The sequence below is a fragment of the Thamnophis sirtalis genome, unplaced genomic scaffold (assembly GCF_051295495.1).
Source record: "Thamnophis sirtalis isolate CommonGarterSnake01/CBP01778 unplaced genomic scaffold, rThaSir2_p1.2 scaffold_11, whole genome shotgun sequence".
Taxonomy (NCBI): Eukaryota; Metazoa; Chordata; class Lepidosauria; order Squamata; family Natricidae; genus Thamnophis; species Thamnophis sirtalis.
The window spans coordinates 23,327,816-23,350,333 of NW_028261391.1; the positions used below are offsets into that span (position 1 = coordinate 23,327,816).

General features: G+C 37.5%; 1 protein-coding gene across 1 annotated transcript; it reads left to right on the forward strand.

Moving 5' to 3' along the window:
* Window positions 1-278: 278 nt before the first annotated feature.
* Window positions 279-17,995, forward strand: CCNL1 (cyclin L1). Its single transcript, XM_014055663.2, has 11 exons — window positions 279-652; window positions 1,062-1,136; window positions 1,285-1,394; window positions 7,011-7,131; window positions 7,428-7,492; window positions 8,971-9,070; window positions 9,818-9,922; window positions 12,241-12,382; window positions 15,317-15,428; window positions 16,002-16,100; window positions 17,243-17,995. The coding sequence occupies exons 1-11, from the start codon at window positions 362-364 to the stop codon at window positions 17,589-17,591; spliced, it is 1,569 nt and encodes a 522-aa protein (XP_013911138.2). The 5' UTR covers window positions 279-361; the 3' UTR covers window positions 17,592-17,995.
* Window positions 17,996-22,518: the final 4,523 nt, after the last annotated feature.

Below are 22,518 nucleotides of genomic sequence, written 5' to 3' on the forward strand. Positions count from 1 at the left end.
CTGTAGGACTTCAAACGTGGTTCTCTAGCTTCGTTAACTTAAGACGTATGAACTTCATCTTCCATCATTTTATGACTTTCCCACCGAGGCAACAAGACCCTCCTGCCGCCGCTGCCTCCTTGCTTAGAACTGAGCTATTAATAGCACGGAGACGCACCCCCCCCCTTTCGCTTAACCGCCAATGACGTCAAGGGGAGGGAGGGCAGCGCTGGCTTTTCAGACATGGTCGCGCGGCGAGGGTTCTTTTCCCGGCGTGCACCGCTCTATGCTGCGTCATCGACGGCCGGGCGCAAACGGGCTAGTCTCTGCGTGGCCGGCTCCGGGTGCGGTCGACGTGCGTTGAGATCCGCGATTCTTCGTCATGGCCTCTGCTGGGATTCACGTTTCTCCCGCCGTCGTGTGCGCCCCGCTCTCCTCAGCGCCGCCGCCGCCGCCGCCTCCTCCTCCTCCTGCTCTCCCCGCCGGGATTCTGATCGGCGACCGGTTGTACTCGGAGGTGTCGCTGACTATCGACCACTCGCTCATCCCCGAGGAGCGGCTCTCTCCGACGCCTTCCATGCAGGACGGACTGGACTTGCAGAGTGAAACCGACCTCCGGATCCTGGGCTGCGAGCTCATCCAGGCCGCGGGCATTCTCCTCCGTCTGCCACAGGTCAGCGCAACCAGAGCCGAACTAATGAGGGAAAGGAAGAAAAGCGGTTGGGGGTTGGGGGGGTGGAAACTAACGGTCGGGAAGGCCTGGTCCTAACCGAAGTCCCGGCCGTTCCAATTTTCCAACGGGAGAGAACGGAGGGTTAGCAAAGTCGGGGCGTTAGAAAGGCCCAATGTGGTGGAGACGCAGGAGAAGGAAAAAGAGGGAGGGGGAAGGAAACGGGCGCTTGATTCAAAATGGCGGCGGCTTCGCGACCTCGGCCTGCTTGACAGGCCCAGCTCTGTCGCCGCTTCCGGGAAGAAGCGGGGGGGGGTGTTTGAAGCGCTGCCGCTCCTGCGCATGCGCCTTTCTCCTGGTGCCTGAGATGACTGATCTTTCTATCCTCCCCGTCTGGGGATTGGCTTCGCAGGTGGCGATGGCGACCGGGCAAGTGCTGTTCCATCGTTTCTTCTACTCCAAGTCCTTCGTCAAGCACAGTTTCGAGGTGAGTTCTAGGGACATCAGGGAAAGGGAAGCTGGGTGGAGTTGGGGTATGTTTGTGTTTTGGAATGTTTTTGTGCGTTGTAATAATAAATGAAGGTAGGGTTCGAATGCCGTTTTCACAGAAAAACTGGCTTTTTCCCCCCTCCCAGATTGTGGCTATGGCCTGCATTAATCTTGCTTCCAAAATTGAAGAAGCTCCCCGTCGGATAAGAGATGTGATCAATGTTTTCCATCACTTGCGCCAACTAAGAATAAAAAGGTAAGGCCAACTCCATTTTTTAATTACCTGAAACATACCTGTGTATTTTGTTTAATTGTACACTCACACAGTGTAGTCTAAAACTTGTGGAGGTTTCAATTGCATAGGTTTACTTCAGTAGGTTGAGGGGCCTTTGAATTATTTCTGTGCAGGTTTGTTAATGTACATTTTTGAAAATGGTCTGCAGATTATAGTCATTTATTTATGTAGCTGGTTTGCTCCTGTAAGTAAGGTTAGAGGTCTAATGTGTTTAATAACTAATTGATCAAAAATTGGTGGAAGTCTAAGGCGTTAAGTTGGTACTTGTTGTTTATTTTATGTTGCATCAGACTTTGCTATGGTGACTTGTTAAATCTGAACTACAGTTAAAGTATTGATACAGTCATTGGTGTAGAAGCAAGTAGATTTTATCTAAGATAGTACTTTGGAATATCTACATTTAATTTTCAAGTTGATGTTGTATTATTGGTTTGGACAGTTGACCGCAATTTGATTTACAGCAGATACCTGTTTTTAATAGTATCCTCAGTGACATAACCAAAGGAAGCCTGAAAGCCATCTGAACCTAGGAACATGAACCAGACTTGTTGCTCATCATGCTTTTGTGTGCTTTAGTGATTTAGAACTGTTTTGTTGTGGAACTGCTAAGGTTTTAATATAAAACTAGGGAGATTTTTTAAAAATAAATTGAAAGTTAGGAAATCTTTAAAGAAACACTAGTTTCTAGATTGTTTCCTTGTTTTAATCCATAAATTTTATCTGAGTGAATTTAGTGATAAAGATGATTTCAGTGATTCCTTGAAATTTAGTGAAGTTCCCAAGAAGTTGTGTCTTATAGGATAGTGGGCCATTCTAACACGATAAATGTTTTGGATATATTTAGGTATTTATGATGAATAAAAAATATTCCTTGCCTATTTTGGCAAAATACATATGGCTTAATGTTGCTTATTTACTTTTCAAGTGTTTTCTTAAAATACGCATTTCATTTTGAATGTAAATTCAGAAATGGCACTTTTAGCTATATTTTGATTCCAAGTGAAGCAAATATATCATGGCCAGTGAGTCTAAGACTTCATTATCTAGGTTCTGATTTAACTACTTGTATATATTTTAATTATTTTTTAAAGCGTATAAACTAACATTTCAAACATTGGCATACTGCTTTAGGTGTCAGTGTTGTATTGGGGAACTATGCTTCATTTACATTTCTAATTAATCTAATTTAAATATTCTCTGAAAATTCAACAAATTTGGTTATGGAAACTTAAAATTTGGCATGCAGGTTCTTTTTTTTTAACAGGATGTAAGTATATTTCTGTGCGTGTTACAATTTTACAAACAAATCAGTTGTACACGTTATTAACTTTAGCTCTTTTTTCCCTTGCAACCGACTATACAGCGACCAGCTACATTTACCAAAGCCTGGGTGATGTGGAGTGGTTCATAGAGATGAAGCTGTCGTCATGGCAACAGTGAGTGACGTATGGAAAATCCCCAAGGAGAAGCCAGTGCTCTCAGAATAGGTCACTGGAACCGGGGACTGACAGGTTGGCCATTGGTGATCAATTTGGAGGAACTCCTGTATCTTGGGTTAAGCTTTTGTCTTTGCTGTCCAGGTTTTTGGAAACTAGTAAAATGTGTGTGTATATGTGTGAATTTTAAATACAAATCTTATCTGTATTTTGTTGAATAACTTTATTTCATAATAATTTATTCTGCTGAATTTGAGGGTCCAAGGTGAATATTTCACCTTTACAGCAGTGTTCCTATGTACAAATGACTACTCCCAATGTGTAACATTTTATTGAATGATATTTTTCTACAGATTGTTTTAAAACTCAAGTATTTTCCTTTATGAAACCCAAATCAATTGAATATGCAAATTAATCTTTAAGAATATAATTAGCATAAGTTTTCAGTGATAGTAGGAAATGTGTACTTTGATTCTTGTTGATTTTGGAAGAATAAAAGCAGGTAGATTTGTAAAATAAAAGTAAATATGCAAGCTTAGCAATTGAAAAAAAAATCATTTTGCTTGTGAAGGTCCAGTCACATCACTTTGAGGTATTAAAGTATTGCCTGAGCACCTTAGAAGGTGCTGTTATAATAGAAAATATGAATGGTTTACAGAATAAAATTGGGTCTGTTAGATAATTTCAATATTTGCATTTATTCTAACAAATTAAGTGAATTCACTGAAAATGCAGAAAATTTATGTATTGGAAGTTCCACGTTTTTTAATCAAACCAGAACTATTCCAAAAAAGACATTTCTGATTTAAGACTGTGACTTCCCTGAAATTTATAGTATATGGATTATTCCACTTTCTTTTCTGTGCTTTATCAACAATACACAAAATGGGACGCCAAAATTTTGGCGTATCAAACAATACGCCAAAATCCGTATACATGTATATAGGTGGTACTTAGCAGGGAGAAATATAAAATAGATATTCAGACTTATATCAAGAATGGGAGACAATGTTACTTGTTAACAGACAAATAGATGACAAAGCTAAGTACCTGTCTTCATATATTTTTGGTCCTAAATGCCCCTCACAGACCTTAGGGTTTATTTCTATAAATCTATAAATATAAACAAAACCCTGGTGGTGCAGTGGTTAAAGTGGATTTTTGGGTAAACTGTCCACAGCCTGGAGTTCAATCCTGACAGGGCTCACGGTTGACTCAGCCTTCTATCCTTCCGAGGTTGGTAAAATGACCTGGATTGTTGGGGCGATATGCAAATAATGCTTCTAGATTGTAAGCTGCCCAGAGAGTGATGTAAAGCACTATGGGGTGGTGTATAAGCCTAAACTCTATTGCTAAATATTCTGTAATTGTAAGCAGTTACACAGTTCTCGCCAGAGCACTCAAGTGCTGAGTTAAAATTGCAGCAAAGTCTCTTTATGGGGGAGATGAAGGGTATAAAAATTTAATTAAAAAGTCTTTTTCTTAAGGATCAATTACGCAACAAATGCAGACAAGGAAAACTGCTTTTGGACATGTACGTGCATGTATGTATACAGACTAAATATGGCACATAAATTTAGATTGGGAAAGATACTGAGTTAATGATTTGACCCCTTGTGTGTTCAGGACAATATTTCAAATTGTAATGGTTTAGAGTTTTACACATAATTAGATAATTGACAGACTTGCAGACTGTCATTTGTATTTACTTACAAGATAATCCAGCTTTACAATTTGCTTCCAGTGAAATGTATTTAATTTATCTTCTAATATGGTTAAATATATTACACTTGGGTACATCACTTTTATTCCAATGGCGGAATAACATTGGAAGCAGTTGAGCAATTGTTTCATCTCATATATCCCTTTAAAATGAGGGCTTTAACTGTCATTGTTCAATTAACATATTTCTCAGATATAAATATTTAAAAATTATCTTGCCTTTTATACTCTGGTGAATTAATATATTTCAGAGAAAGGAAATATAAAAAATATTTCTGTTAAAATTTCTAGATAGTACAGTATTAAATAAAATATTGAGCCTTTTAATCTTGAAATACATTCCACATCCAAATAGTGAATACCTTCCAATGTTTACATTTATCCAAAAACCTGTAGAATATTCTATCTCCTTCCATACCATGCTAAGGTTATTCAGTTTGGCATATTTCAAAGGATGAGTGGAACATTTTGTTCAGTTGTTGCACATTAGTTTTGTGCTCCTTATCAAAACTTTCTCATAATAATTGCAAACTGCTTATTTTATAAGTGAAATTCACTTACGGATTTTGCTTAAGGAATATGGCCAATTGCCAAGTGCTACCCAGATAGAGATTTTAAATCTTATGGATAAGCTTGTTGATATTTCTATAGTTTTAGGAAAGCTTTATTGTTTGCCTTAAAGACAAACAGCATAATTTTAGGTCAAAATAGAGTTTGAAATTTAATTGAAGTTATAAAAATGCATGTTTGTGTAAGAAGCAGTTCAATAAAATTTGGAAAAAACATGCATTTTCAGGAGTTAAATAAGTATAAAATTGAAGATGAGATTTGCTTGTTCATACCTCAATAAATAGTGTGAATTTGGAGAAAGATTTTGCTAAAAAAATTTCCTAGGACAAATAACTACACTATAATAAGTAATATTTACCTGTTTAAGTTGCAGACCAACTAATTGGAACATCATAGAGATGTATACTTCTCTATATTTTTTATTTCTCAGATGTCCTGTAGCTCTAAACTAACTTGAATGGCATTTGAATCAAACATTATTTATAGGAATGTAATCTGATAGATATGATGTCATTTGGCTCTGCGTAACTAATTAAAGTAGGAATGTGATTTACTTTTCTCCATCCAGTTAAAAATGGGTAACATTCAGAATATTACACTATTAACAGATAACAAAGGTAAGAGATTGACACATTTTCTGAGTCCATAGTGCTTATTTTTTTTGGGATATATATTTGGAAAAATATATTTTTGAATAAATATATTTTCCCCAAGCTTTTTGTTAAATATGAAATGTTCTAGAATTGAGAGTAAAGTAGAATGCCTAACATTCTAAGGTGTGAAAGTACATTTCTCTGTCCATCTAAATGTCAAATAGGGAAACAGTGGGAAAAATTGTAGTAATATGCAAGGCTGCATAACATTTTAAACATTTTGTTTTGGGCATTATATACAATATATACTTTAATGCTTGAATGGCTATCAAGGAAAGTATATTTTTATGGGCAACTTTTAAATATTTCTCTTCTACTCAGTTTATTTATTTTTTAATAAATTAAATATTTTTTTAATTTATTTTTTATATTTGTTAAAAAGTGAGAATTGCCCAAAATCATAGACTATCCACAAAATGTAGAAATGCAGAAATTAATATGATTAATTATTTGTCATTGCTTTTTAAACTTCTTGTGCTAAATCCATCATCAGACCTTGGCAATCATGTTGGCGATCCTATATAGCCACACAAAAAAGTGCTTCTGAGTTTTCTCCAAAACAGTCCCTTAGATTTTGAAGCCATGATGTCCTTCTTCTGCCTGGACCTTGTTTGCCTTCAATCTTTCCTTGGAGGATTAAGTGAAATATGCCATATTTTTCTGGGTGTTGCATCACATGTCCAAAATATTCTAACTTGCTTTTTTATGATTTTATAATGGAAGAAATTGTGTGCATGTCTCTCTCTTTCTTTACATACATATAGACACATGCACCTATTTTCTCACTGAATAGCAGGGAAAAAATATTAAAGGCTTTCATTTACTTACCCATGCATAACAGATTTATTTTACAGAGTTGAAACTGTCAGCGGAAATTTAAATGTTGTATATACCAGTAAGTTCCTTTTCAGATAATGAAAACTTTCCCTGAGAAACTGACAGGACACTCTTGTCTTGTAGCTCAACTGTCTTTTTAAATGTCTTTCAAATGTCTCATTGCAAATATTTACAGGTAAATAAAATTTTAGGTAATGACTTTTTAGTTAACTTGGACAGCACAAGATTAAAGCTTAAACTTGTTTGCAGGAGTTCAAAATCTGGTTTCTGTTGCCATTAGTTGGTTGGAAAGGGAAAACAGAGAAGCTGCTGTCTTCGATATAGAAAAGCGTTTTGACTCTATCTCTTACAAACTGTAGGACTCCAAGCCCATTGATACTTGATCAGAACTACATAAACACCAAAAATCAAGTAATCAAAGCAGAAAGGAGGGTGCTGAAGGAATTGGGATTTTGTGTTCATGTCAAGCATCCACATAAGGTGAGTCTTCTAAAGTGTTTGCTTTCCAGTATTAAACTATATATGTATTTTCATAATGATGGAGAAGGTAAAGAGATTTTCTTTTGCATTTGCACTACTATAGCATAAGTATGTGCCTTCCTCAGAAAAGATAACGCTTGGAACCAGTAGAAAGAGTGCTTTTGATTTTTCAGAAGCTGCTAGAAAATTTTAAATCTAATTATGATTTATTTATGCTCACAGTGAGATTGGAATAAAATGTGTTAATTTTTTTAATAACTGATTTAATAAATGTTGCTTTTTATTTCATCCCTCAGATCATTGTTATGTACTTGCAAGTCTTAGAATGTGAACGTAATCAAACTCTCGTCCAGACAGCCTGGTAAGTTATTTCCTTCTTTTTTAACATTTCTTAGCCAGAAAAATAGTAGCAGAAAAAAAAACAAGCTTGATGTCCAAATACCAAGTAATGAACTGTAAGTTAAAAAGCCAAAAAACAAAGCAAATTCTCGTGAAGTGTGCTGCTGCTTGTTTTCTGCTTACTATTTTCATGGCTTTCAATAATGCATTTCCTTGGAGAACTCAATTTAACTTTTTTCTTTTTTCTACTCTTTAATTAAAGGGTAGTCCCTGATGGTAAGTCATAGAACTCTGCCCTCTGCACCACAGCTCATGATCTGAGGATGGCCTGATTGGCTGCCTCTCTCTCCAGTCAATCCAGTGCAAGCTCTCAGCCGAGATTTACTGAAGTGGTCCATATCCAGCGGGCAGCATCTTCTAGTTCTGTCGGGGTGTCAAAAGGATTTGTATATTTGATTTTAGAACTACCTATTCAATATACATAATCATGAAATGTATACTTGTTGTCCTAGTTAAAGGGGTTATGACATTACCTATTAAGGTAAATCATATAAGCTTTAATTCTATCCTCCAAGCATCTATTTCTTAGGGGGGAGGGGAGGTTGCCTAATTGGGGGATTATTTTCCTCTGCATGCCAAAAGCTAGCACGTGTCTCATTTATAGGCATGTTGATGAGTGAAGCTTTCCACATAGAAAATTCAAAATAGGGCTGTAGGCATGTCTGGAAGTTACCTGCTAGGTTTAGAGAAATACTTCATTACTTAGTTTTAGATTAGCAATAATTATTGCATTGTAAGAAATGTTTAAATTGTTACCCTGCAATTTTATATTGTACCTATAGAAATATGTGTACAGCTGTCATTCACATCTATTTCTGGTCTCACAGATGGTCTAAAAGTAATTGTAAATATTTTAATTATTTTTTAAAATACAGAATGCTAAATCAAATCTGGTTGATATCCCTAATAGACTAAAGTATATGCTTATATCAATCCCTTCAATATAATAGGATGTAAAATATTTTTTTAGTGTAATATGCTTAATTTTTGATGGCTACAAATCTGTAGATTGTGTTAATCTGTTTGAATTTAACAGATCAATAACAATACAGTGATTTTTTTTTAAAGAAATTGGTCGCATGAATTAATAATTTTGGAGCTAAAGTTTAGCTGATGGACACTTCCAAAAATACTAAAAAAAATTGCATTAACTTTTGTTAAGTCTTGTGTTGAGGTGCACCGCATTGTAATAGTAAAGACTGAACTCAAAACTCAGCTTGTACTTTCATGGGGTTCTAGAGAGATAAAAAGAGCCTGTGTGTTACAGTGGTCCAGGGGCATTTGAGGCATTTTGTCTTTATGGCAGATTCTTTGACAAATGGGAACCTATATTACTGAAATAAAAGAAAAAATAAGAAAGTAGATTGAGTCTCCAACTTTCTTTGCTTGATTTTATGGTATCCCTCAAACAGGAAACACATTGAGGTTTATATTTTTCAGGAATTACATGAATGACACTCTTCGAACCAATATATTTGTTCGATTTCAACCAGAAGCAATAGCTTGTGCTTGCATCTATCTTGCTGCTAGAGCTCTTCAAGTAAGTATTTTTCTTTCTTTGCTCATAGTTTTTGTATATTTTCATTTTTTTATATTCTATGAATCATAATGGGGATTAACCGACTGAAATCCAATCCCAAAGGATTTGGAATCTCATACAAATGAGAGTGCCTGTGAAATGTATCTAGAAACGTCAGTTGGTTCAAAATACTGCAGTCTGCATGATTATATGTAAATCTAGACTTGCATATGTGTCACTTCTCTTGCGGGAACTGCATTGGTTGCTGATTTGCTCCTTAGTTCAATTTAAGGCACTAATTACTGCCTTTAAAGTCCTACATGGTTTGAGACCAGGTTATTTGAAGGACTGCTTTTTCCCAGTTATATTACCCAACCTATCAGATTAGCAATGGTGGGTATTTTATGGATCTTCCTCATCAAGGAAATCCTCCTAGTGAGATCAAGAAGCAGGTCTTTTCCCCCAGCAGAGATAAGACACGCCTCCATCTTGATACTCCTCCGAAAGGCCCTGAATACGTAATTTTGCCAGTTAATATGGAGCCCATCAAGTGGCTTGTTTAAATGTTGTTGAATGTAGGGTGGATTGGATTTTGTATTTGAGGTTTTAATCTTATAAACTGCTCAGAGACACCAGGACTTAAGTTGGGCAGCCGTATAAATTTATTTAATAAATTAAAAATAAATAATGAAAATATTACACACATAGATCTATGGAGTCTTGGAAAAAATAGATTTGCATCTTTTTTGGTAACATTTTGTCTTCTAGATTCCTTTACCTAACCGTCCTCATTGGTTTTTGCTTTTTGGAACTACTGAAGAAGACATTCAGGAGATATGTTTAAAAATACTTAAGCTTTACACTAGAAAAAAGGTAATGTTCTGTATATATATAAATGGCATTACAAATATTACAGTGTAGCTATTTCCCTTACTGTATGCATTCCAGATGTAATTTTGGTAGCTCCAGTCAGCATGTATGGAGACTTGGGGATAATTTCAAGAAAAGTAAAATAGTAATAGTTAATCTACTATTGTAGAAAAGACTTGTAGTTTAAAAAAAAAACAGTTTACTATGTTGAAAAGCTTTATATTGAAACAAAGTAAAAATGCACTAAATCACCTAGAGAAGAAGAAGAAACAAAATAGAAAAAATAATTATTTAAGAAACAGCAACAAAATTAACAGAAGAGCAAATAATATGAATTATACCTAGTCCATACGGAATCATATTGTCTAGCCTTACCTGTCTTTAGTACATATATGATTCAAAGGCTGGGAGTTGACATGTTAAGCCAACAATTGGAATCTGGAACGCATGCATTCTTCCATGAGTATATGGTCTTTTTTTCTCAACAGAACAAACTAGATATAGGTGTTTATAGATAAAAATATTTTAGATTTGGGGAATATAATATAATAAAATCTTAACAATCTGAACTCTTAGCTGCCACTGAAGAACTAAGTCACCGTAATAATAATGTCTAACTACCGTGTTTCCCTGAAAATAAGACACGCCCTGCTAATAAGCCCAATCGGGATTTTCAGAGCATGCGCCGTAATAAACCCCCGAAAATAAGCCTGCTCCAAACTATTTAAGCGCATGCGCAACTGGTCCCCGCAATTACCACGGTACCACCTTATGGGTACAGCTTCCAAAGCAAAAGGGAGGACTGCTGCCAAAAGAGCTGCAAGCCAAGCAAAGTGCTTCACGCCCCGTTGGCTCCCGTGCAAAGAGCCCGCTGTAAAAAGCTGCAGGCCAGCAATGCGATCACCCCCTCCTGCCTGTTCCCTCTCGCACAAAAAAACACTTCCCACCCCACCCCAATGGTAAAGCGATCCTGTCTGGTTCCCTTCCCTGCCGCCCCTTTAGCGAGGGGGAGAGAGAAGCGAGGCACGCATCCTAGCGCTACCAGGCTGACAGCTCCACTGCATTCTTTCGTCCAGTGAAGCCCCTTGTAAAAAAAACCTCGCAAGTTGAACTCACGAGGTTTTTTTTACAAGGACGAAAAGGCAAGGAATGCAGCAGAGCTGTCAGTCTCCCGTAGCACTAGGACACGCGTCTCGCTTCTCCCCCCACTGCTACCCCTCACTAAAGGGATGTCAGGGAAGGGAAGCAGCCAGGCCCACCATTATCATTGGGACTTGGTGGGAGGTGTTATTTTTGCATGAGAGGGAATGGGGTGTGAGGTGTGTTGCTGGCCTGCCACCTCCCACCCCACCCCCAATGTAACAGCTGCCTGGCTTCTTCCCTTCCTCGACGTCCCTTTAATGAGGGGGAGAGAAGCAAGATGCGCGTCCTAGCGTGGAATGGGACTGTTCTCCTGCCCTTTGCCTGCCAGTCATCCACCTCTTATCACTTCGCCTCCGCTATGAGGCACCTGGCTGTTCGTCTTTCTCTTCCGTCCCCAGCCCTTCCTCACGGGCCTTTGGGATAGATACTCGTCATCCCGGCCTTTTGGGCTTAAGAGACAGTTAGTCGCCAGCCAATCTGAGGAAGGGAAGAGAGAGGCATGGAGGGAGAAAGTGTTTTGTGACGAGTTTCCAGTTGCCGCAAGGCGTGCCTCTTATCTTTCCAGGTCGTGGTTAAAAAAAAGAAACCCTTCAAGAAGTTTGATAGAACTCATGAGAAGGGTTTTTTTTTTTTTTTTTTACCAGCAGCTTTCCTGGGCACAATGGCGAGAAACGCGACAGAGCTGGAAAGGTAAAAGGCGCGCCTTGCTTGTCGCCTGCCCCAGAAAATAATAATCCCTCCCCTATAATAAGCCCAAGGCCATATTTCGTGGGTCAAAAAAAAAGACCCTGTCTTATTTTCGGGGAAACACAGTAATAATAGTTATAAGTGGACATCCTTATGACATTTGTCAAAAGAACCTTCACATTTATTCCATCTCCAACAGAGAAAGAGTGAGTCAACATTTTTAATGTCGGGCCTCTTGTGGTCAGCTTCTTTCTATCTCATCTAACTTAAGCTAACCTTTTATATAGTTTGCTGATTTATGGATCATTTTAATTCACAAATGTGTTTCTGTACATACATACCTGAGAGCATCTTCTGACGATGTAGAAGCCATTTTTTAAAAAAAGTTCAACCACCTAAATTTCACTGTTAGAAAGGAATGTTGGAGTACAACAAGCTGATCTATGTATCCATTTTGATATGAACTGACTTTTGGACTCATGTTTTTACAGCCTAATTATGAATTGCTTGATAAGGAAGTAGAAAAAAGAAAAATGACTCTACAGGAAGCTAAATTAAAAGCCAAAGGATTAAATCCAGATGGAACGCCAGCTCTTTCAACATTGGGAGGCTTTTCACCTGCTTCCAAGCCCTGTAAGTTTTATTTACTAATGGTTGCCTTTTTGACTATGTGCAGCCACAATCAGCTCCAGATTTTATGCTTTTTAATTATATATTGCTTCAAAAGCTACTGTAATGATTTTGTCAAAGGATCTGATTTGGTAGTTAAGTATCTATGTTCTGAAACCTATTGAATATGATAATAGAACTCATTAAGCCGCTGAATCCTTGCTCTCCAAATGTTGCAGCTATTATATACTTAACAAAGGTATGCACAGTTTTTTTTTAAAAAACTGCTAAAAAACCTGTTTTCTTCAAACTCAACAGGTGCATTGTGTCCTGGAAGCTCTACCATCCATTCTATAATATTAGTCAATTCCTCTTCAATAGATCTCAGCATAGCATACCTTACCAGCCTGCCAAGCCCTCCAATTTTCTTGTTCAGTTTTGCAGCGTAACATAATTCACCATGTTCCCTGGTGGTCTACTCAAGTTGTCCTCCTTCCCTGCACCCTCTTAGCTGCTTCATTATATCCTTGACTCCTTTTTCCTAGTCTATCTATTCTGTATTTGGAGCAAGCATGCATGTTTTGAAATTGTTCGTGCATGAATTATTTGTCATATTCCTAATGTTTAGCAACTCCTTAATGAATGGCCAGCTTGGGGAATGCAAAACACAAGTTATCGTAATATGTACCGTGCTTCCCCAAAAATAAGACAGGGCCTTGTTTTCCTTTGCCCCTGAAATAAGCACTTGGGCTCATTTTCAGGGAGGTCTTATTATTTTTGAGGTGCAGGAGGGGTCTTGGCTGCTGCTATGTTGCAATATTATCAGGGCGGGCTTATTTTCGGGGGAGGGCTTATTTTAGCGTATGCGCTCAAAAGATCGATTGGGCTTCTTATCCGGAGATGTCTTATTTTCAGGGAAACGGTAAGCGTTTTGGAAAGCATGGATGTGGAAAAAGAATCTGCCAAATGGTCCTTACAATAATTACAGTAGCATATGGTAGTGCTTAAAATTTTGAACTTTCAATGTTTGTGCGGAAATGAAACCTAAAATATGATCTCTGCTCTGCACAAGTGCTAAAGCAAGATGAAAAGAACTCATTTAAATAAATGAGCCAAAAACAAACTTGAAAATGACCCATATTTGTTTGTGGTAAAAGTATGTGAATCTTTGCTATCAGTAATTGCTGTGTTCTCCCGCCCTTGATCAGCAGTAACAGCAACTAAATATTTTCTATTACTGTTGCTCAGTCCTGCAAATTGGTTTGCAGGAATTTTATCTCAATTCTTCTTACAGAGCAGCGTCAACTCGACATTGGTGGGCTTCCTCACATGAGCTGCCCACTTCTAATTCTTCACACATTTCTATAGAATTAAAGTCAGGGAAATTGATTTGCCTATTCTAAAACATTAACTTTCTTGTACTTTAACCATTCTTTAGTCACACGACTAATGTGCTTTGACCATGTTTCCCAAATGTGATAAGATTCTTATGAGCCACAGTAGTACAGTGGTTAGAGTGCAGTATTGCAGGCTACTTCTGCTGATTGCCAGCTACCTGCAATTTGGCAGTTCAAATCTCACCAGGCTCAAGGTTGACTCAGCCTTCCATTCTTCCAAGGTGGGTAAAATGAGGACTCAAATTGTTGGGGGCAATATACTGACTGTTAGTCTAGAATTCTTTTGAGATCTGGACTATTACAGGCCTTGCTTTTGTTGTGATCTTGGTTAGTCAACCATTTCTGGGGAAGTTAATAATGGTTTTGAATTTGAAGACAATCTGCCTCACAGTAGATTGATGGAGTCTGAACGCTTTAGAAATACACTATATTGCCAAAAATATTCGCTCACCCATCCAAATAATCAGAATCAGGTGTTCCAATCATTTCCATGGCCACAGGTGTATAAAATCAAGTACCTAGGCATGCAGACTGTTTTTACAAACATTCAATGAGTCGCTTTCAGGAGCTCAATGAATTACAACGTGGAACTGTGATAGGATGCCACCTGTGCAACAAATCCAGTAGTGAAATTTTCTCACTCCTAAATATTTCATTCAACTGTCAGCTGTATTATAAGAACGTGGAAGTGTTTGGGAACGACAGCAACTCAGCCACGAAGTGGTAGGCCACGTAAACTCATCCAACATCAGTGTGTGACCTCACAAATGTGCTTCTGTAAGAATGGTCAAAAAAACCCATAAACACACTCCTAAACCTTGTGAACAGCCTTCCCAGAAGAGTTGACGCTGTTATAGCTGCAAGGGGTGGACCGATGTCATATTGAACCCTATGGATTAGGAATGGGATGTCACTTACAGCAAGTTCATATGCGAGTGAAGGCAGGTGAGCAAATACCTTTGGCAATATAGTGTAGTTTCATAACCTGTTCAAGCCATTATACACTCCCATGTACCTGTGTTATGATAATCAGACTTCAATATTAAATACCAAGAATTCTGTACTATAAATAGGTAGGACCTCTCACATTCATACTTGATTCATTCCATTGAGTGAAATACCTGACTGCTTCAAATGAACTGATAATCCTAGAGGTTCACATACTTTTGTCACACAAAGTTTTCTTACATAAGTCAATGGGGACATTGTTTTTAACTCATATTTAATTGGCTTCATTTTATCTAATTTCAGGATTTATGTGGAGAATAGCACATTTTAAATCATATTTATGAAAAAATACTCAAACTTCAAAAGGTTCACAAGCCTACGTTACCTTGAAAACACTGGCATCATTTATTTCAAATAATAGGAATCCAAATTGGGAGAGGCTTCTTTGGAAACTACTGATCATAAATTGCAAAGGCTAGTCTAAGGGGTAAGATAAAAGCTAGATGCCAATGTTTTAAACCAGGAAAAATTAAAGTTAATGGTAGTTGATAATTAGAATCTAGTTACTGGTTACAGAAAAAGGATATTTACCTTGGATTATGTTATTTCTTAGCGTCTCCAAGAGAAATAAAAACAGAAGAAAAATCTCCAGTGTGTATTAATGCAAAAACTATCAAAAAAGAACCAGAAGACAGGCAGATGGTTTCCAAAAGTCCTTATAATGGGTAAGTGCTGAAGTTTGCACAAAACAGAAATAACATTTTTTTTCCAAAGCTGGGACAAATCATTCCACTTCACAAGTTCTGCCCAACTGTTCAATTATAATAAATTATGACATCATTATTGAGTTTTTTTAAATTAAATAGCATGCAAAACAAAATTCTGAATGGTCCCAGAATCTTATTTTATACAAGTAGGCTGGTTGTCTCTGTTCTCTTCCTCCAGCAAATGCTAGCATGGCATATCCTTACATGTTATTCTGCACATCTCAGATTTTTCCTCTTCTGTTCGGCCTCCAACATCCTTGGCTTTTTTTTCTACCTCCCCTATTTAGAAAAACTATATTCGGACCTTTTTTTTACATACATGAATTGAACCACGGAAACTTGGGTTTAGGTTACGGCATGAACCTCTCAAAACCAGTTCTCTGCTCTGATGAATGATTTCAGCACAAATTATTTTCCTTATACTTAGAAGTAACAGTCTTGTAATAAGTTTGGTCCCATGCTAATTCAATTAAAGCAACGTAATTGTTGCAGCCTATGTAGTAATTAATGCCTCCCCCCCCCTTTTACCAGAATAAGAAAAGAGAGCAAGCGAAGCAGAAGCAGCAGAAGTGGTAGCCGATCAAAGTCAAGAACAAAATCACGATCCAGATCTCATTCTCCGAGGAGACAGTAAGTATTTTTTTAATGATTACTTCATATCTTACAATTTTATTCAAAAAGTACTTTTGTTTTATTGCATAGTATCTTGGGAAGGTTGATTTTAACAGTGTAATGTATTCCTGTTGTGAATGTTTTGAGAACAATTTGGGAGTCTCATTCCAACTTTGGGCCTGCAAATCAACAGATCAGACTTTTGTAAATTCAACTGAAGCATTCCAGGAGATTTGCAGCTGAGATCCAAAACCCAGTGCAATTTAGATTTCAGATAAAAGAAATGTTCTCTCTGAAGGTATCAAAGCAGATAAATAGGGCAAGACAGGTGTATGTCACACCTTTTCCCCCACTCATCTGCAGGCCCTGTACTCTAGTGCAACCATCATTTTTCCCAGTGCTTTCCATTCCCTGTCCCCTCCTTGCAGTGCCAGTAGCTTGGGCTGCAAACATTAAATATTGGCCAGCACACTGATTCCCAATTTCCCTGGTACCTTTCTTTCCTACTTAGGTATCCTGATGGTGCAATTATTAAAGTACAGAATTGCAGGCAAACAAACTGTTTAGCCTGGAGTTCGATCCTTATGGGGGCTCAAGGTTGACTCAGCCTTCTATCCTTGGAGGATCCAGATTGTTGGGAACAGTATGCAAATAATACTTGTACATTATAGACTGCCCAGAGAGTGCTGTAAAGACTAAGGGACAGTATATAAGCCTAAAAGGCTGCCATGCTACTTCAGGCGCCCTGCCAGCAGTACCCTTTTTCTTAGGTAACTGACGTTGTTCAAATACATTTTGCTGCAAATTAGCTTCCATTTTGATCTCCCACACACTCATGAAGTTTCACTGCAGGGTTGAAAGCTGAATTGAATGCCCTAAAAAGAAATAATATATGAAGCACACAATATCTTCTAGGATACTTTGTAGCAGTGATATTCTCCCATAAATGATAGTTTTCAGTAGTTTTGCATATCAAACTCTAGCAGACTTCCTAATTTTCTATTTTGTTGTAATTGTTTTGCAAATAAATATAATAGGAGTAGCCTGGTAGAAGTAATTTCAGCAACGTAAACAATAATGCTTAACAAAATATGAGCAGTAGGTAATTTAGTGCTGTATTTTGCATAACAAGCTGAAAAGCCATAATGTTGTGTTTTAAGTTACAACAATAGACGGAGTCTCTCGGGAACCTACAGCTCAAGATCCAGAAGCAGATCACGTAGTCACAGTGGCAGCCCTCGAAGACACCATAATCATGGATCGCCCCATCTAAAACCAAAGCACAGCAGAGAAGAACTGAAAGGAGTAAATAGACACAGTCACAAGCGAAAAAAGTCTCGTTCACGTTCTCAGAGCAAACCTAGGGACCATTCAGACCTCATTAAGAAACATAGACACGAGCGAGGACACCACAGAGACAGGCGAGAAAGGTCTCGTTCGTTTGAGAGATCACATAAAAGCAAGCACCATGGTGCTGGCCGTTCAGGACATAGCAGGCACAGGCGCTAAATGTGGGTGCATTGCTTATTACTTTGCTTGGATGTTATACAAAGTATGGGACTCTTTGAAACTTGAAGTCAATTAGGATTTAATTTGAAGCCCAGTATGTCCAGAATGTAAGACATGTTCAAAAAAATGTTGAATTTTTGCACATAAAATACCTTAGCAGTATCATCTAATTTGAAACAATAATCAGGTTAAATTGTATGTGTTTAGGATTGTGGTATCAATATGAAAACTGGAGATCTGTTTCTGTACAAATGTACCTTATTTTTATACAAGCATATTGCAGACATTTCTATTTAAGTATAGTTATTTGTTTAAGATAATGGTGGGTACTTTCTTACACTGGTTTTAGTCTGCATGTGTACAAAATTTTTACAAAAAAAAATAAAATATACAACTTTTTACTATTCTGCTGAATACCTCATTAAACAATCTTTTGTCAAGTTCTGATGTTTTCTTAACAAATCATCGTTTCCTCCTAGTTGCTCTCCAGATAACATGGAGAGGCATCTTCTGAAATACCCTTTAAACATTGCAAAAACTTCTCAAAAAAAATATTGAATGTTGAAACTAGCGAGACTTGTTTTTTGTTCAAAATACGATTAAATAGTAAATCTGAAACAGATGGAAGGTCATTATTAAAATTCAAGCCTTCAACTCAGACCTGACTTTGGGTCAACATTTGGGCACATCTATTAAAATTTTCTTTGAAACAATAATAGTTTTGAGGTTTCTTGATTTGAATTTTTCTTCCCGGACTGTTACAAATGCTGATATGTTGCCTTGCTGCAATGTAATATATCAGCATTTATAACGCTTAATTGAGATTTATAATTTGTTTATAATGTTTCTATTGTATTTTCTTAAGACCATTAGTTTCATGAAGACACTTTCATAGAAGGCCACTCAGGTTTCTGAACTAAATCCGAACATCAAAAACCTGATTTTAATTCTTATTCTGGTGTCCAAAGCTTCGCAACTAGACTGGATTTCTGGAAGGTTATAGATAGCCTTTCACTTCTCTTGAATTGTAAAGTTTTTCCCTCCATCCTTGAGTTGGCAGAGAATAATACTGCACAAAGTTGCTCATTGCTGATGCCTACCCTGTCTCTGTTGCATCCAATTCTGGCATGACACCGGGGCTTTGTCAGGAATCTTAAACATTGTTTTTCTTAAATCACATTGTGTATAACAAGTCAAAGTGGAAAAACTTGAGAACAGCGCTTTTATTTAAAACTACTACTTTTTTTAGATAATTCCCAATCGCGGAGTTGTGGATTCCTCTGTAGAGCTGACCCTGGCATTTCATTATCAATACTATTTCAGTTTATGATCCTATTTAACTTCAAAATGTATATACAAAATAATTCTCTTTCCAATTCATGTGGACCATGTCAAGCTCTTATTTAAACAAATAGCATGGTAGAAGAGGTTGACCAGGAACAAGGGGAATGTGAGGGACTGGAAAAGAGAGAGAGAATGGGTTTTGTAAGTTTATTCGAGAAGAAAAGTCCATCCGGATGTGAAAGATAAGAGAAATTCTTCAAAGAGACTCTGCCTTAACTATAACAAAAGTCTTTGTTTCTTCAGACAAAGAGACCATCCTGAAATGGTACCATCCTTCCTTGCCCTTACCTCCATAATAGAGATGGATAGGGAGGTTGTGCCCATACTTCCACTTCTGCCATTGGGCTGGTGAACATGAATAAATCATGAGGCTGCTCCTGGATGTGTCAGTAAGGAGCAGAAAAATGATATAATTTGGATCTGGCTCATTAAGTGAATATCACTAAATGGGATCAACTGTTACATCAAGAGATGATTGTGCTGTCATTAACGAAGGAGACATGGAGTAAGAATACAGAAGGGCAACAAATTATGTGGTACTAAGTCTTTAATGAAGAAGATGGTATGCTTTAGGAAGCAATTCAACTATCACACTGTTAATTAGGAAACATAAATTTCTATGCAAGTCAGTTGGAGAGATTTTGTGTCAGTAAGCACAATCATTTTTCTTTTATGCAAACAGTTTTTTTTTCTTCTAAGAGATATCTAGACATCGGCAGACTTCATGCCTGTAGGGTCTTTTTTCTCTTTTTTTCAGTCATGGGGTTTGATATAAAAAAATACATCATTGTACAACCAGCAATTTGCAGCCTTGAACTGAATAGAAGCTTCAGTCTTCCAGCTCCTGCTTTCTCCTGCTGATTCATAACATCTCCAGGAAACAGAAATCATTTTGTTGTTGCTGACAACATCCTTGCTGATAATCCGCATACACACCACACGTATCTTGCCCACGCCTGTTCTAAATTGCAGTTTATATAACATTCTTAAAATACTATGTGTGTTTTTGTCTTACTGTTCAGGATTGTCTATTTGCTCTCTACAGAATTTTACCTCCTCAGTTTCTATGGGCTATTTTTATTTTCAATTTACATGGTAATTTCCTACGTTGAAACATGAGCATGCACACAAACTGCCCCACTTCAAGTCTCTTAATTTTCTAAGCTTTCTTAATTCATTTCTATTTTTAATGGAGATAGGAAAGATATACAGCTGACAGTATATCATATCATGCAAGTCCCTGTAGGTCTAACATGACTAAAACCATGCTGCTTGCTACTGGAAACTCATTATGGTTCTGTGGCTCAACAAATTAATATGTCACATTTTTTAAAAAGCTTGAAGCCCACAGAGAATAAGTTCGTGGGGACGGGTAATAGAAACAGCACAGAAATTAAACCCAAGGAGGCCAGTATGTTAATTGCATTAAGATAAAATGTAATTATAAGGCATTTAGTGACCTGGTCTTAGAGTTATCAAATGTTCTTTGCAGTCACTGGCCAAAATAGTTGTCTTTTTTTTCCCCAAATGACCATTTGGAACCCTTACTTGCTCATTTTACTCCCTAAGTAAGAAAACTGCATTAGAGATTATTTTTTTCTAATTAAATTTGAGAATCCAGGGGAGGGATTTTGACTTGAGGAAGATCCTGTTGAATTATAGCATTTCTTCCACAGTGAAGAAATCCACCTTTGGATGGTGGAGTTTTGTGTGTATATTTATCTATCTATACATTTATTTGGAGAGTCAGACCAGCATGCATGTTTTTACACACATCAGTTGATTTGATTCTAGCCTACATCACTGATATCACTACCTAATATGTAAAGCTGAAACTGACTGGATTTCAGTGGACTTACTAGCTTTCTACTTGCCACTAGATGACAGTCTACTAACAGGTTTTGCAAGATGTCTTCGTTAGCACACTTTGGTATACACCGAAGAAAACATCAAATATTGTACATTTTTCTACTAAAAAAACAAATTAAAACTATTACACGTAGGGAAATACGTGAAGCAGAAATGTAGAAGAGACCATTTGATATTTTTAATTAAAATTTTAATTTCTTAATAATTCTTGTGAATATGAAGCAATGAGTTTTATCTACTATAAAAATTGTGTTCTGTTCTTGTGTCCTCAATGGTCTAATCACAGTTTTACATTTTCACTGCTTCAGTAAATTTTTATATTTTTGGTTTTGGGATAGTACCATATATTTTTTTAAATGTTTAATGGCTTAAAGGTCTATATGTACTGTAAGTGTGTAGGGAAACACAATGAAGGGGATAAAGAGGTGGTCCGATAATGACAGGTATTGAATGATATCATTTCTATCAGATGTCATGATACCAATTTGTATTCATAACATTTGCATGATGTCATCACCAGCTTACTATTATTTTGCATCAGATGCAAACAATGTTCATCAGATATGCTACTGAATGCAATAAGAATCATTTTATCACGAACAAACTTATAGTATTCTTCCTATAGGGTAATCGCCAAGATCATGGGGAGCAGAAGAGCTGTAGGGTCACAGCCAGGAAAATATCTTCAGAGATATTTTCAGAGATGTCTTAGACCCGTGATAGCGAACCTATGACACACATGCCACAGGTGGCCCACAGAGCCATATTTGCTGGCACGCCAGCCGTCAGCTCCAGTGCGCATGCGCATGCTGGCCAGCTGATTTTCGGCCTTCCCGGGGGGGGGGGGGTGCCCTAATGTCATATGAGCACATTTGAGTCTCAGAATGTGTGCAGCTTCGAGCTGGTCTTTGGGAGGCTCCCCCAGCAAATTCCCCAACCTAAAACTATAAGTTGAAATCATGCACTACAAAGGTGTAGTGGTGGGATGATATACAATCATGGTGTTATCATTGTGAGAGCTGACAGCCATGAGATTGTACACCCTGATAACAAAGTAAGAACAAAACAAAATGAGGAAAAGGAAATATTCTTCTCTGCAGTTCTCTTTAGCAGGAACAGAAGAAAGTTTTATCAAATGCAGGGATACCATACCAAAGGTGGCATTCAACAGGTCGTTCTGACCACTTCTGGAGAACCAATAGCGGAAATTTTGAGTAGTTTGGAGAACAGGTAAATATCATCTCTGACTGGCTCCGCCCCCCTCTATTCTCTGCCTCCCAAGTCCCAACTGATCGGGAGGAAATGGGAATTTTGCAGTAACCTTCCCCTGGAGTGGAATGGGAGATTTTACAGTATCCTTCCCCTGCCACACGCACCAAGCCACACGCACAGAACCGGTAGTAAAAAAAAATTTGAATTCCACTACTGTACCATACGCCACATTCTTCTATAAACGCAGTTATTTTGTGTTTCCATTGGTCATAAAACATCAAGCAAAGCAGTTGAAAGTAGTATTTGAATGTATAATGGAACACGATTGGACAAGTAACCAAAGCATTAATTAAATTTCTCAAAAGAGATTTTGTTGGACTCTTTTAGTACAAAGACTAAAAAAAGAATATGACTGATTACATGGCAAATTACACCTGGTTAAATTGTATGGTTAAGTGTATTTTGATATTTATTCTGGTTCCCACCAACACTCCTCTTTTTC